Source organism: Durio zibethinus, chromosome 6, assembly GCF_047325235.1.
Source record: "Durio zibethinus cultivar Kanyao isolate XHJ-2024 chromosome 6, ASM4732523v1, whole genome shotgun sequence".
In the NCBI taxonomy this organism is placed as follows: Eukaryota; Viridiplantae; Streptophyta; class Magnoliopsida; order Malvales; family Malvaceae; genus Durio; species Durio zibethinus.
In genome coordinates, this window is record NC_143167.1 from 4,713,617 (window position 1) to 4,728,477 (window position 14,861).

At 34.9% G+C, this 14,861-nt stretch overlaps 1 protein-coding gene and 1 pseudogene across 4 annotated transcripts; both read right to left on the reverse strand.

The window, feature by feature from the left end:
- Positions 1-1,343: 1,343 nt before the first annotated feature.
- Positions 1,344-8,613, reverse strand: LOC111285152 (uncharacterized). Of its 3 annotated transcripts, none has more exons than XM_022874437.2 (9): positions 7,583-8,613; positions 6,785-6,970; positions 5,660-5,752; positions 5,103-5,285; positions 4,915-5,017; positions 4,648-4,833; positions 3,041-4,062; positions 2,518-2,951; positions 1,344-2,365 (listed from the first exon to the last, which is right to left on the reverse strand). In XM_022874437.2, exons 1-7 carry the CDS (start codon positions 7,871-7,873, stop codon positions 3,074-3,076), a joined length of 2,031 nt encoding a protein of 676 aa, XP_022730172.2. In that variant the 5' UTR covers positions 7,874-8,613; the 3' UTR covers positions 1,344-2,365; positions 2,518-2,951; positions 3,041-3,073. The 3 variants fall into 3 exon arrangements, with proteins under 3 accessions (XP_022730172.2, XP_089618054.1, XP_089618053.1); XM_089761928.1 differs by lacking the exon at positions 5,103-5,285 and having other exon boundaries at positions 1,344-1,671; positions 2,223-2,365; positions 7,583-8,610; XM_089761927.1 differs by lacking the exon at positions 5,103-5,285 and having other exon boundaries at positions 7,583-8,610.
- A 3,339-nt stretch (positions 8,614-11,952) lies between these two features.
- Positions 11,953-14,739, reverse strand: LOC111284252 (superoxide dismutase [Mn], mitochondrial-like; annotated as a pseudogene). Its single transcript, XR_016342731.1, has 5 exons — positions 14,030-14,739; positions 13,887-13,933; positions 13,674-13,798; positions 13,496-13,557; positions 11,953-13,371 (listed from the first exon to the last, which is right to left on the reverse strand). The product of XR_016342731.1 is annotated as a superoxide dismutase [Mn], mitochondrial-like (transcript).
- Positions 14,740-14,861: the final 122 nt, after the last annotated feature.

The window sequence follows — 14,861 nt, forward strand, 5'->3', positions numbered from 1 at the left end:
AATATCATGCAATAATAATATGATATATTGCAATTAATATAAACTATCCTGCAATTAAGGAAAAATATCATGCAAATATATTGATAATCATGCAAAAATGAATCACACAAACAAAATCATGCAAACAAATATATTAATAATCATGTAATTAAATAAAATATATAATCATATTAAGAAAAATATATCATGCCAAAATTAAATATGAAAAATGGGACAATAAAAATAAAGTAAAAAAATAGAGAAATAATAAATCAAATAAAAAAAAAACTTGCAATCGAGTAGGGCTTGAAGCGCGAATTTTCATGTAGGTCACCGAGTTCACGCGAAAACTTCAAACTTCAATTGAAAACTCTATCCTAAACCTAAAAAAGTTTTTAGATTCTTGAAAACTCAACAAAAAAACCTAGCAAAAATCTTATAAGCTCAACAGAATATAAAATCAAACTAAAAAATTAAAACCCAAATTTAGGAAACCCAAAATCAAATCCAATCAAATCAAATCAAACTTAGAATGAAATAAAATTATAGAACCAAAAAAAAAAAATCCCTAAATTTGCTTGAATGATTCCTCCCCGGAATTAAAAAACCAAAAAACTAAAATCCTTGAAATTTTATTTTTTTTCTTCCTCGTTTGTGTGTGGTTTCTGTTTATTCATAGGAATTGAATCCCTTTAAATTTGAAAAATAAATCAAATTGATTATGATCTAATTACGATTTTGTAATATGTGATTTGATTTTGAATTTCTCCTTTTACAAGATTTGCATGAATCAAGCCAAAATCTCTCGTTTTCTTATTTTTCTTTTTTTTTTTTTTTACTTTTGACCTTTTTTTAAAACAAGATTAAAATAAATAAATAAATCAAATTAAAATTAAAAATTTTTTTATTGGGCCCAAAAGTTCCCAATCAAGCCCAATTTTATGATTAAAGCCCATTTTCGATCTTGAAATTTTTCCAAACAAAGTTGGATGTCTACATGTGGCACCTAAATTTACCTTTTTCCTTTTTAATTTTTTTAATTAGATAAATTTTGTAACAAAAAAATTGATAGATAGAAATGTCGAAATAATTTATATCCAATGAATTCGCACTCAATTGGAATGTCTATATAATGTCCCTATAAAAATTAATTAAGGTATTCGCATATCATTCTCATTTGTTTCCTAAAAATTTTTTAATTAGATAATTTTTTCAAAAAAAATGATAAATTAGGTAACTTTTCTTTAAAAAAATGATAAATATAGATGACAAAATAAAAAAAAAAATTCACCCGCGTCAAGTATATTTCTAATATATATATATAATCTACAACCCCCTGCATTGCATGCCTCCAAACACTAAAATAAATTTTAACCATTTTCTTTATTTATTTTTAAACTATTGAGAGCAACAAAAAAGCATAAGGAAAAAATAATTTTTTTTAAACAAGGGAGTTTAGTACATAAAAAATAAAAATAATAAATGAGCGTCCGAAGAGTCAAACGTTAGTGATAGACCCACTATGACACGAGGCTCATGATTCGTCACAGCTCCAACGTGCACCAGCCGGAAATCCAACCCAGGTCTGTATTCTACAACTACACCACTGGTGCTTCTCGTCTGAACGTCTTGAGGGAAGTCCTATTTCCATTGCCTTTGTCGCATCTGGTATCCCTTTCCCTTACGTTCTCACTGATAATTTATTATGTGCTTTTAATAAAAAACTTTTCGCACCCAAATCCAAAATGATGTTCATGGTTGGCTTTGGCTATGCAATGCTTCTAGGTTATAGACTACTTAAACATCAGACAACATTCCATTTCTTTCATCACTGTTACTAAGCATACATCAGCTTCACTTTTTTACCTTCAATAACAGTGGTAGCTAAAAGCTATTGGGTGTATGCAAAGATGCATAATGGCATTGAACAATGGTTGTATTTTCACAAATTTTATATGTTTAAGGACTCTCAAATCAATTGAATCTCTATAGCATTTTGCAAAATTATATAGCCAATATAGCAGCAGAGTTTGCAAAATTTTCAGCTTGGACTTTTCCTACCTATGCCAATGCCGAACCAAATCCAAGTGAACATTTACCCACTAATGGAAGCCGAAAAGAAGGAAAGCAAACGAAAAGAATGTACAAGACACAAGATACAGTTTTGAATGTCATACTAAAATAAAAACTTCAAAACAACCGATGCAACAAGGAAAACAAAGAATGGGGAGAAGAGGTCTTACTAAAGGCTTCGATATGTTGTTAGCATCTACTGTTAAATGCTTACTGTCTTCTATTCTTCCGATTTTCTGTTTTGACCGTCCTTCAGACGGACAGAGGTGGAAAATCTTGTTCATTTTCCAGATGGTATAACTGCCCTGCATCACTAGAAACCCATACCACAAAAATTAGAGGACAACCTTCAAAAAGTATGAGGATGACGAAATTGGGAAAGAAAAACGAACCTAAATCATCACCAGATTGTAACGTATACTCTATGGTATAGCAAAATTTTATAATACTAGAGAATTCTGTTACCTTTCTACATTTCTTTCAAGAACTGGCCTAGCGCTCTCTGCTGCAGTTACCATAGCACTTGGTGTGGAACCAGAAGTGCAAGGAGTGTTAGACTCTGGCAAAACATTGTCTTCTGACATGTGTCTGCTCTGTAACTCAAGGTTACAAGACCCGGATTCAAATCTCTCAGGTGGGTAACTTAAACCATTGGCGGTAGATAAACCCCAAAAGGATTGGTAAGGTCGATGAGTAATGGATGATCCAAATTTCGCAGGGCCCAGAGCTGGGTATTCCTCTGGTGAGAGTTCATGGCTACCTTCTTGAGACAAAGTCATCTCTTGTTGAACAGTCGCAGAGCAATTATTATTAGTGCATCTCAGAAGCTGACTCTGGGCTTTTGGAGCCTGGAGGTTTCCTCTCCCGGATGGGGGCCTCTCTGGATTAGAACGATAATTCTGCAAAATTTTAAGCATCAGGAGTCGGATATAGCCGGAAAATGTGAATTTAACAGAGGTGCAAGAATACAGTTCTCAAATAAACATACAATGTTCAAAATATATGTTCCCGTTCCTAGTTTCTACTTATCCTCTGAATCAAAAGCAGGGCAGACGGCACCAGGAGGCTTGGAAAAGCAAAATTCTGGTCCAGAAATACCATTTGAGTCCCTTTGAGAATAAAGATCCTGTTTTAAGGGTAAGGACTGTTCGACAGTTTCCCTATGATTTTCTTTTTGTATATGGGGGGACATAGTAGGACTAGGCAGTATAGGAGTAGATACAGAAAATAAATGGCAACATTGACCATAAAACACACTCCAAAAATGGCCATCATAATCCCCACTAAGGTCCAACAATGATTTTAAAGATTCAGAATCCCCAAAAATGCCAGCTAACTCTCTTTCACAAACTACATTGCTGGCAGCTAAAATGTTCTTGGAGTAAGGCTTTAGACCAAAACTCATACCATCAACAACAATAGAATCTGTCAGCATACTTTCAGAAGAGTTACCATTTTCAAGCCTTCCATTTTGTTTGTTTATGCAAGGTTTCACAGAGAGTGAAGCACCAAGGTTGCTACTCGGAGGAAAATAATCAGATGAATCATTTTTACTTTTCATAGCCAGTAATTCAGACACTTCAAACTCCTTAGCATCCCCAGGGTGACAATATCCTGAAACAGCATTTCTGTTGGCATTGGTTTTTCTTTCTGGCTCTATCTGTGAGGATAAAATATTGAATTGGCATCCCAGCTTGTATCTAGATCCAGAAGCAGCTATAGATCCTGATATCTTATTGTTAGTGGGGCCAAAATTCACTAGTTTTTCTAACAAATAGTTCCTTGAGAACATATAAGCACATGCTGGTGGTATTACATGGTCAGAACTTCTAGCATCGGAAGTCGTAGGAATATTTTGCACATCAGTCATAAGATTGCTACCATGCCTGTCCAAAGTGTTTGCAAAGAACTTAACAAGCTCATCTACTATTCTTTCTCTTGGTAAAATGAGGATTTGTCCAAGCTTGCGAGCTCCGTATGTGAAAGCACTACGAATCCGATAGTAGTTACCTGTAGCAAACCTTAGATTCTTATCACAAGAGTACTATAAAAGGGAAACCAAACTTGCCATTCAATTATGCTACTCTGAAAAGCTTTTTTTATTTTCCTTTTCAGTGTATGTTCTGGGAAGGGGAGAAGCAAGTGTTCCACCTCCCCACCTTTGTAACAAGCAGATGCAGTTACACAAAAAAAAAAAAAAGGAAAAATTATAGAGATATGCCTGGCAGTACCAGAAATGAAGGTCACATTATTGTGTGCAAGATTATGGTCAAATGGTAAAACAACGACAACAATGGATAACGTGGTCATGACAGTGACGGAACTAATGATGAACCAGCAATACAATAATGTTATATCTGCATTACTACCACATTATTGTAAATTGACAGAAAAGAGGCAATGAATGGAAAACGAAACACTTCCATACTTCTATATAGTTCAAACGATGGCTAGAGAAGCAGGGATGGCCGAAAAATTGGTGATACCATTATAGAAAAATGTTGGCGTGAGGAACAGAAACAAAAGTATATGCCTAACTAGAATTTTTAAGGCATTAATAGGACCCTATTTCATAACAAAGAAACAGCCTCATACCTCGGTTAACACTTCGCCCAAGATTGTTGTTTCCTTTTAGTGGATCAATTATATTAAGATGCTTCAGTGGAAACAACTGCGAGTTCGTCTCAATCCCCCTTGATGGAACAGAAAACATGCTCATGCACTTACTCAGAAATTCTTCACTCAAAAGTGGATCATTCCCCACATTTTTGGGAACCTCGGCTGCAAAGAGAGGCAGGGAAACGAATCAGTCGAGCAGCTAACAAGCTGCCCACCTCATAAAGACAGAGGAGCGTTTCTTGCCCACTATATCAGGCAGGGAAGATTTACAAACTGGTCCATTTAAGCTGACACAATAATTCTCGCAATCAAATTTGCTGAAGTAATCCAAAAATCTGTAGAGAACCTGTAAAAGAAGCAATAATATTTAACAGTTTAAATTAATTATATGTTGCATACACTAATAAATATTGATTCCTATACGTACTTACTGCTATAGGGCCATTTAAAGAAGAGTGAAATAGATGAAATATATATAGGACCAGTGTTTCTAAAGCATATGTAGAAATCAAGCCATGATGAGCACCAAGAATACGACTTTCATAATAGCACCAAGCTTTTATGAGGATAACGCTACGCTTAAAGAGATGATCTTTATCAACAAGTCGATCAACCTGCAAATAAGTAATATGAGATATACATCCTCCATAAACAAACCAGCCATTTTATTCTTAATTTCTTATAATGTTTCAAGCAACAAATTCTGCAACTTAAATTTCACAATCAAACTTAACAAGAAGTCATCAATATCTTGGTTAGATAGACTTTTCCAAATCCATTCTATATCAAGGAGTCATTCAAATGTAATGAAATTGTCAGCAAGAATAGTTTCTATAATACTCATTTCTAGGAACCAATAACAGCTGCACATACAATGAAATGGCCCTCAGACATAGTGGGGGAGGGAACATAAAATAGCTTCTCTAAGGAATCTAAAATGACTAAAAAACCGTAACTGCTATTAACATGTAAAACCAGTATGCCAAACCTGTTCAAGAAAACATAGTGCACAAAGTCCTCCCAACTGATTGAAAGAAATATCTACAACAATATTTTGCACAAGGCACTTCACGAGCTTAACCTGAAACCAGCAATCCAAAGAAAACTTATGAAGATATTTGCTTTCATAGGGAAGGTGAAGAAAAAGCATGCAGCTACCATCCTGCTTCACAACTTAGAGAATATACACCAGGAGTATCTTGCACTCCAATTAAAATCTTGCAGTTGAACATTGCTCTTTTTAATGCTTACTTCAGCAGTATGTAAAGCAACAATTACTTCAAAATTGTTGAGAAGAAAATTGCATTAAAAAGGAATTTTGCCTAGACACAAAATCTGAAAACTATCTGTCCAATTGAAATGCTGTCTGTAGAAAAAAAAAGAAAAAACTGCCTGATAAAAGAACTTATTTAAATTTAAAGCGCAGATTAAATTCAATAGACTTTGATGAAAAGAAATTTAGCCACTCAAACTTAATTTAAATAAATAAAGAATTGGAAGAAACAAAAGCAGAATGACATTCATGAAGAAGCTTTAGTTTCCATATGAAAATAAAAAATGAAAAAAAAGCTAAAACTAAAAATATATGACCATTATCAAAAGCTATAGCAAAAATTTATCTACTGAGATAAAAATGCAGCTTTAAGCAAACACGCGCACACACACACACATACAATTATCAACTTTCATATAAACTTAGTAACAGAAAAAAATTAGGCATCAACTGAAAACCCCCTCTTTCTCCTAAAAAGAGAACTCTCCCTTCAACAATTATATTATTCAGTTTCTAGTCCCTGAACTCTATTCAGTCTGCACAAATGACTACTGACTCCACCATAAAGGAATTGCCTAGCCGTTCCTGGAAGAAAAAGCAAGGATGATGTTCATATTGCTGTCTATGTATTTCCCAGCTTCATGGCACTTCCAGCAGAGAAAAAAAAAAACCTATAATGAACTCATAGAAAGCAGTGGGGAAAATAACAAGTGAGTGCACATATCATATGGACTCCGCATAAGGGTAATACAGACGTTAATTTATTCCTAAGCTGAAGACCAAAGAAGTTAACTGAATCAGATTAGACTTGCAAAATTAAGGCTAGAAGGAGGTATAAACCTCAGCATCAATGCAATGGACATCCTTTACTTTGCACGGAGCTTTTTGATTATGCTCTTCAGCCCTGAGAATAGCATTAACATCAGAAACCAATGTATCCTCGATATGTGGACTACTGAGCGTGGTTAAGTCGATATCTCCATCGGGCAAGTATGTCTTGAGCGGAACTGAGCCATATGGGAAAACCTGCAAAAATGAAAATTTAGAACGCAACAAACGCAAGTATTTAAGCATATTAATATGTTGAATACCCAAATAAGTATGGCCCATTTGTTTTACTTATAAGCATCTTTTGGAAATGTATTGAAAACAGAAAAATCAAATACTACAACAAACAAGTAGAATGAATAATCAATATTAGGTTGATATAATAAATAGAAAGAAGGCATTGATTCCCTAGCAAAGGAGGAAGTATTGTTTGGGTACCATATAGCACTTATAATATTAAAGGCTATCAGGATTTGAACCTGATGACCGGAACTTTAGAGAATTAAACACTACTATAGCACTTATAACATGAAACCATAACTTTAGAGAATTAAACAGTACTATATATAAAACTAGAATGATAGCACGTGAAAACTTTAAAATGACAGTGAGAAACCTGCATTACATGAAACCTCAACAAAACGAACAAATATAGAGCACAACCATCTTGCGTTACTTAGAAGCAAGAAATATAAATAATGTCCCCAAAAATAAAAAGGAAAAGAGAAGAAAAGAAAAAACAGAAGAATTTTGGGTAAAACAAAAGTAAAGGAAAACAAGAGATTAAACTGGGGAAGGTGAAGAAAAAACCTGGTAGCCAAGACCATCTTGAATGAGTCGTTGAATGTAGTCTATAACCTCTTTCCGCTTTCTCTCTGCGTCCAAAGTTGGTTGCACACTCCAAAGTATACGGCGCGTGGTTTCCTCTGCCTTCTCCCAACTCTGTCTCGCAATTGAACAGGACTGATCAGGATTCGACAACGACAGGGAAAACGGAGGCCTAAAGCACAGGCGATCAGGATCCTCCCTTGAAACGTCAGCATCTGCGTTGGCGTTGGCGTTGGCGTTGGAGTTGGCATAACAAACTCGAAGATCACCCATTGTTTGTTGATTCACCAAAGTGTTGGATCAACAAGAAAAGAGTCAAAGACAGCGGCAGTGAATAAAAGAACCGTTTAGGCACACTGGAATTACATCAAACGATATATATATTTTTTTGGTGTGTTGTGTTGAGTGATGAGTGACGACTGCCAGGAGAGGAGTGGAGAGAGGGTCACATGATGAAGGGGGAATTTTGTTTTGTTAGTACTACAATAAATTGTTAGCCTTTGATGATGAAAGCGGAAACCGCAAAGAAAGAAATGGGTTTTCTTTTCTGTTTTGGTTTTCAAAGAGACAAAACAAAGAAAGAAAGAAAATAAAAAAGAAGATGAAATGGATAGGTTAGTATATAATATTTCTTTACGAACAAAAAACAAATAACAAAACCCTACTTCTCTCTTTCTCTGCGTCTTCTCTTCCGTTATCGTTCGCGTTTCTCTCTCTCTCTCTCTCTCTCTCTCTCTCTCTCTCGGTCTCACAGCTCACAAACACGTAGCCTGGCCTGGCGCGGCCCAACGCCACGCAAAGCCACCGAGACAGTAGACAGGACAATTTTGTTTTTTTATTACTCCTTAAGTCGTACTAAAATAAACTGCCCAAATGTGTTACTCTCACTCTACTATTGCAGAGAAAACGAGACCCACTATCCTGGGCTGATGTTTTGGCATTGTTCCGGCTACAACACAATTGCAATGGCCTTATGGCCTATACATACGATAATGATAACGACTTGCCTACTCTCAGCTAGTACGATTCTACTACTACTACTAGACACTCACACGTAATCCCGTTTATGAATGGGGTCATATCAAATTTGTTAATTTTAAAAAGTTTTTTCAAAACCCGGGTCAGACCTGAAAAAAAGTAATATTTTTAATATTCAAAATATATTTTAAAATAAAAATATTTCAAACCAAATCTGAACTTAAAATATCAAGTTAGAATCGAATCAATTTGGCACACATTAGTATATTTATAGTTTAGGCACTTTTCCTTTCATGCTTTCACCGCTTGTGACTTGAAGGAGGGAGCCTGATAATTATCGTCATTTATGATTTGATGGTGTGGACTGCTAGGCACTTGTTGACATTGTGTTATTTCCAGTTAATTAAAATTCTCCTAAGTCATAAGAGATTAGTACAAAATCATTTAGCTTTGAGTACTTTTCCCTATTCTTCCCATATTCATTTTGCCACTAATAATTCCATATCTTCTTTACCTCCAACATCAAAATTTTATTGGAACTTGTGATGTCCAATTAAAATGAAAATTACATGAAGAGAATGTTGAGGTAGTAGCCTAGTTTTAGTACTACTTGCAGTAAGGGATACCAATTCAGTTAATAATCATTCAGAACAATGTAATATGGACTTAACATAGGCTAAATTGGCAACAGCAAATTAAAATATGATATTTAAACATAATACAAAATCCATAGATATGCACACTAGAAAGTAATAGATTTACTGCATTAACTCAATGAGGTTTATCTGGTTTTCAGACTATGCTATCACCGCTTCTAGTTTGTTGACACATGACATAGTAGACTAATCAACATAATAATATAGTTGAGACTTGAGAGCATATAAAGTTTAGAGAATATTTAATGAACAACAAAATGGAGGATATGAACTACCCCCAGTTTGAAGCCTCTACACTTCAAGTACGAGCACTGGCCCGTGCCCCTGCAGGATGTGTAGCTTGACCAGGAACACCAGGTTTTGGCAGATCCTCCCCAGACACATGAGAAGAATTAAGTAACAGAGATTCCATACCAAATGGAAATAAAATTGTGAACCAATCAAGGCAAGAGAATGAATACCACAAGAATTTAGTAGAAAAAATCATTACTCAAAAACTGAGCATGCATTTCAATTGAAACTATGTTTTACACAGCTTGATGAGGAGGGTCAAGAAATATTGCTTATCTCATGGTCCATATGAAACAGTAAATATTAAAGCAACAAGAATCCTTGCTTAATTTTGCTAATTGCTTTAGTTTCCTTAAAACTCACAGTAATAAATGCAAACATATACCGGAAAGCTAAAAGGTTTAATCAAACAGCAAAATTCAAGGGGCAGGTAAAGAAAAATACCCAACGTCTAAAGCGTTGAGGTGGATCACGAATCCTCCTATCAGTGCGAAATCGGACTATGAGAGTGGATTGCACATGAAACACAGTACCGCATCTTTGCATTAACCTTGGGAAGAGTGTAAGCTTGAGATAGCAAAGCAAAATAAATCCTCAGTTAATCATGAGTAACAATTGTCATAGTCAAAATTGAATTGAAAATGCAAAATTGAAAGAAATTTTTTTGAAAAGAAATGAGTTATTACTTTCATAAACGCAAGCTTGCTGAACATCTCTAACTGCAGCTTGCTCAACGATATTCCTCACCAAAAACCTATTGAGAGCTTTGTCATTGGACACCAATCACAAACCATATATTTAACAAAGCGACATAGAAAAGCAAAAGAAATATCAAGTAACCACTTTCAGTTCATTTTCTTAATTTAGGAAGTAAAAAACATAAAACAGAAGGATTGCTCAAGGAAGGTTCATTTTTTTTTTTCTTTTTTTTTTTTTTTTCTGGTTTTGATGTTCTATAATCAATAAAATGAATTTTTTATTTGCCTTGGCAATCTGTTGAGCAAGGAAAGAAACCAACGGTATGGTTGGAAGCTCTCCATCTTTATTCTTTGGTTGGAAGCAGCAAAACCTTTTTCTCTTGCTAAGCATAGTAAGCAAGCATAAGAGTGAAGAGAGGTGACAGTTGAAGTACCATCTACCAAGAGAATGTTAGTTTCAATCGTTTATAAGCAGAAACGCCTACGATTCAAACATTAGCTACAACAGCTTTTCCCTTTGTTTTCCGTCGAGAAATGTATTTGCAAACTTATATATAAAAAAGAAACCTTGGGGCAGCATTTGCCGCAGTTAGAGCAGCGAGCTTGTTTCTCCCTCCATTCCTTCGTTTGAAAGTCTGTCAAAAACCACACACACGCACATATATATAAATCTATTTCAAAATGCAAAATATACTAGAAATATACAAATTTTTAAAAAATAAAAAACAAAGACAAAGAGTGAGAAACAGATGTAGCTGACCATCTTGAAAGTTGAAGTAAGAACCATAGGGCTCGACTCGGTGACTCTTGGCTTTGAGTGTGGCACCCCTTCTGGCTCGCTAGGGTTTTGTGGCGGGAGGAGGATGAAGATGACCCCATCAAACTCGTGCTTGTTTTTATAATCTGTTATGTCTCATTTAAGGGTTACTTTTCGGACTTTACCCGAATCGAGTTGCTATGTGGGGGTGGGGTGTTTGGGATTGCTAGTATTGATTTTTTTTGACAAAAAGTCGAAGAAGTCATTGCAAATTTCCCCTTCAATATCGAATTATATGATTATATAACAAAATACTAATAAATGAAATAGAAAAACTATTGCAATCACATTTATTTTTTTTAATAAAAAATTAAAATTTTCATTTATCAATCAAAACTCAAAGCTCATATTAAATGAAGTTCCATTGATAAATAGGATGCACCACCCTGAGCACTACTAACAGGAAATCAGGAAATGCCTCCGATGGAGAAGCTTGTGCCCTTTGCTAAATGTATAAATAATACATTAATATTCATAACTTATTTAATTTTGATTTAAATAAAATTTAAATTTAATTTGATCATTGTCAAGTTAAATTACTTATCGAATAAGTCAAATTTAAATATCTTAATATTCGATTCGAATAATTTGTGAGTTTAATTAAATTTATAAATTTTAATATATTTTTATTATTTTAATTAAAAAATTATTATTTTATCTATATATATAAATTTGAACTTAAATTTGAATATATAATTGGATTTGAAATCAAGCATAAAAATCGAATTCATTTTTATTAAATGAACCTAATAAAATAAATTCGAATAATTTGATTTTTATTTTAAATTTAACTCACTTTAAAATTAAATTTAATTGGATTCAAATCAAATTTCAAGCTAAATTCAAATTTGAATTTTTTACTATATATTATATCAACTCTATGTGATTCAATTAAATCTCTGCATGCAACTATCGAAAATGGGATCAACACTGTTTTGGTGCTCCATGAAATGGAGCAACGTGCAGCGGTATGGGAGCTAACATGTTTACGATTGATTACAAGAAGATGGGGAGCATCATACAGGACGGGGCCTATTTTCCCATGGTAACAAAAATCTGACATGGCAATTGCTCCATGTCCGGAAGAAGTGATTAATGTACTTGCCATATATTATTCAACAACTTCCCATTGCTGTAGTAAAAAAAACATGAACATAACTAACCCAACTCCAGTGCTTCAATAAGAGCCTTTTCAAGAGAAAGCTCTCTATTTCATAGTCTCAACTCTCAACACATTGGATTAGATTAATCACCTGTTCCATCTCAGTTATGCACTCAAACACATTGATTACAAACATATTTAAGAGAGAGGCAAGGTAAAAGGAAAACAAAATTTTATTTAAGAGAAAATATATCTAGAACAAGTCCGCAGAATTTTATGACCAAGATGTATCGTCAAGAGAGAGTTGGATTCTTCTTCTAAACCAGATGCTTATAATTCTTAACAGACTAAACTGTACAATCTACATCCAGTAGCTTCAAACTTACTCAAGGAAGCAAGTATTTCTCTTGTGTACATTTCCACTAGCATACTCCCACTTCACCGTCCATATGTTGTCCAGATACTCAGCTTTCACATTTTTGTACTTTATTACCAGCATAATTCAATTGTTAAAGAACATAACCAATCAACAGTAGAATCAATGTGTAATTGCAGCTTCGTAAATCTATTTCTGAGTGCAAAACAGGTTCTATTAGGATTTTCCTTTCCAAAGTGGAGACATTAATTTCTCTAAAATTTGAGAGATAAATGTATGATTATTTCATTATTAACAATCAGATACGCCTTGAAAACCATGTAATTATTTAGTTTTAACACACAAACCTGGACAGAAAACATATATATCCGGCAGCTTTAAACTTACTAGCTCAAAGAACCAAGTATCATACCTCAAGAACATGCTTTGTTGTACATTTCACTCGCATATTCCCAGTTAATAACCTTCCATATGTTTGCCAGATAGCTTTCAGATTTTTATACTGCATCAGGAACAATAGTTCAATGGTTAAGTATCAATAAATTAAAGAATAATAGAATATTTTAGCAATTTACCGAGGGATATAAGTTTTGGCAGCTTACAGCTGTTCGCATTAATATTTTGCCTTTAGTTTGCTAAAAAGAAAATTCCCTAAAATTATATCTGACAGGGCAAGAAAAACTTCCTAGCATGATGGATCAACCGCAGGTTGTTGGCAGTCAGGAGTCATAAGCAGATGCAGATGATGAAAATGTGAAAGAATAGAAAGATGCACCTGTTAGTAGTATGTATACTCCCAAACATCAACCCCCAACAAAAGAACCAAGTTCGATCCTTTGCTTATGAGTGGATCCTGCAACAAGTTCCAATTTCCAAATCAAATCACTTGTATATGTTGCTATAACAAAACAAATGGAAGGTACAAAATTAATACTTGAGAAAGTTTTAGAATTAGTGGAATTGAGAAGCAATTGGACCTGGTTTGCGGTGGTTTCAATGGAAAGCCTCTTGAGATCCTTTCTTTATCAAGGGCAAGCTACTGTAACAAATCCAAGGTAGGCGTAGTTGTGTCAAGGCCCCAAGGCAAAGGTTAACTCGATAAATAAAATTTCAAAAGAAGTAAGAAGAAGGAAAAATAAAGAATTTAAAACTGACCACCAGCCAGAGCCTTGCAAAGCAGCACCTTCCATATTGATTTCGTCAATCAACCGTTCCAGAGAGCCAAACTGCATGAGAACAGCCTTACCTAGCGGCCCTGCCGGAGGCTCACCGCCTCCTTTCTGCCATAGTTTGTTCGTTATTTTTTGCTTCAGAAAAAAAAAAAAAAAAACGTATAATGAATGAACGATGAACTGGAATTGGACTCACTGTAACAGAAGCAAGATTCTGCCAGAAAATCGAGTGGTTTATATGACCTTCAAAAAATATAGTCAGAAATGACTTACAGGATTAATTACACTTATAGAAGACCTGAAAATTATATAGAAAGGGATATATAACAGAAAAGGTACCTCCTCCGTTGAATTTGATGGCACTTTGAAGCTTGACAACAGTACGAGAGTCGGCCTTGGACATGGCATGATCAAGCTGCTACAAAGCTCGGTTGAAGTTGGTGATGCAAGTTTGATGGTGCTTTTGGTGGTGGAGCTCCATTATCTCTGCGCTGATGACAGGCCCCAGTTCATCATAGTGATATGGCAGGTCAGGGAGCGTAAACGTCTGACGTTGGCGGACATGGTTTGGTTTAACTTGAAAACTCCTCCTCCGGACGTTTCAATATTTCTGGTTAGTGCTTGCAGGCTTTTTTGAGTCGCAACTAATAGAGCCATCAGTAAAAATCTCAGAATATGCCTTTGCTCTTGTTTTTTCGGTCTCTGCTCTCTATAAATAGCGTATAGACTACAGTGTCTCATTTCCAGGACTCAAAACTTTCTAAACATACATAGTCGAGAAGATAGATAAGGATGCACCGATTGGCGCGATAACCACCGAGACCCAATGCAATGCACTTTTTTTTTTTTTTGCTTTTTCTAGAGCACCGAAATACCGAATGCATGCAAATAGTAGTTCTACTCATACTTCATATTCATATATACGTCTATTTGCCCCTCATTCTGGGATGAATTTATTTGAACTGGTTCCCTATTCATTGGTGATCGCTTCTTGGTTAATATCTTCAACAAAATAAAATAAAATAAAAAGGACAATTAGCAAACACATTTGGATACTCCTTCGAAAGCAGGGTGGTGAACAGGACCGCCATCAGGAAATAGCAATTTCGGAGGCAAGAGGTTTTACCATCCTTCACTTCGCCAGGTGGAACCAAGGAACATTTTTTAATAC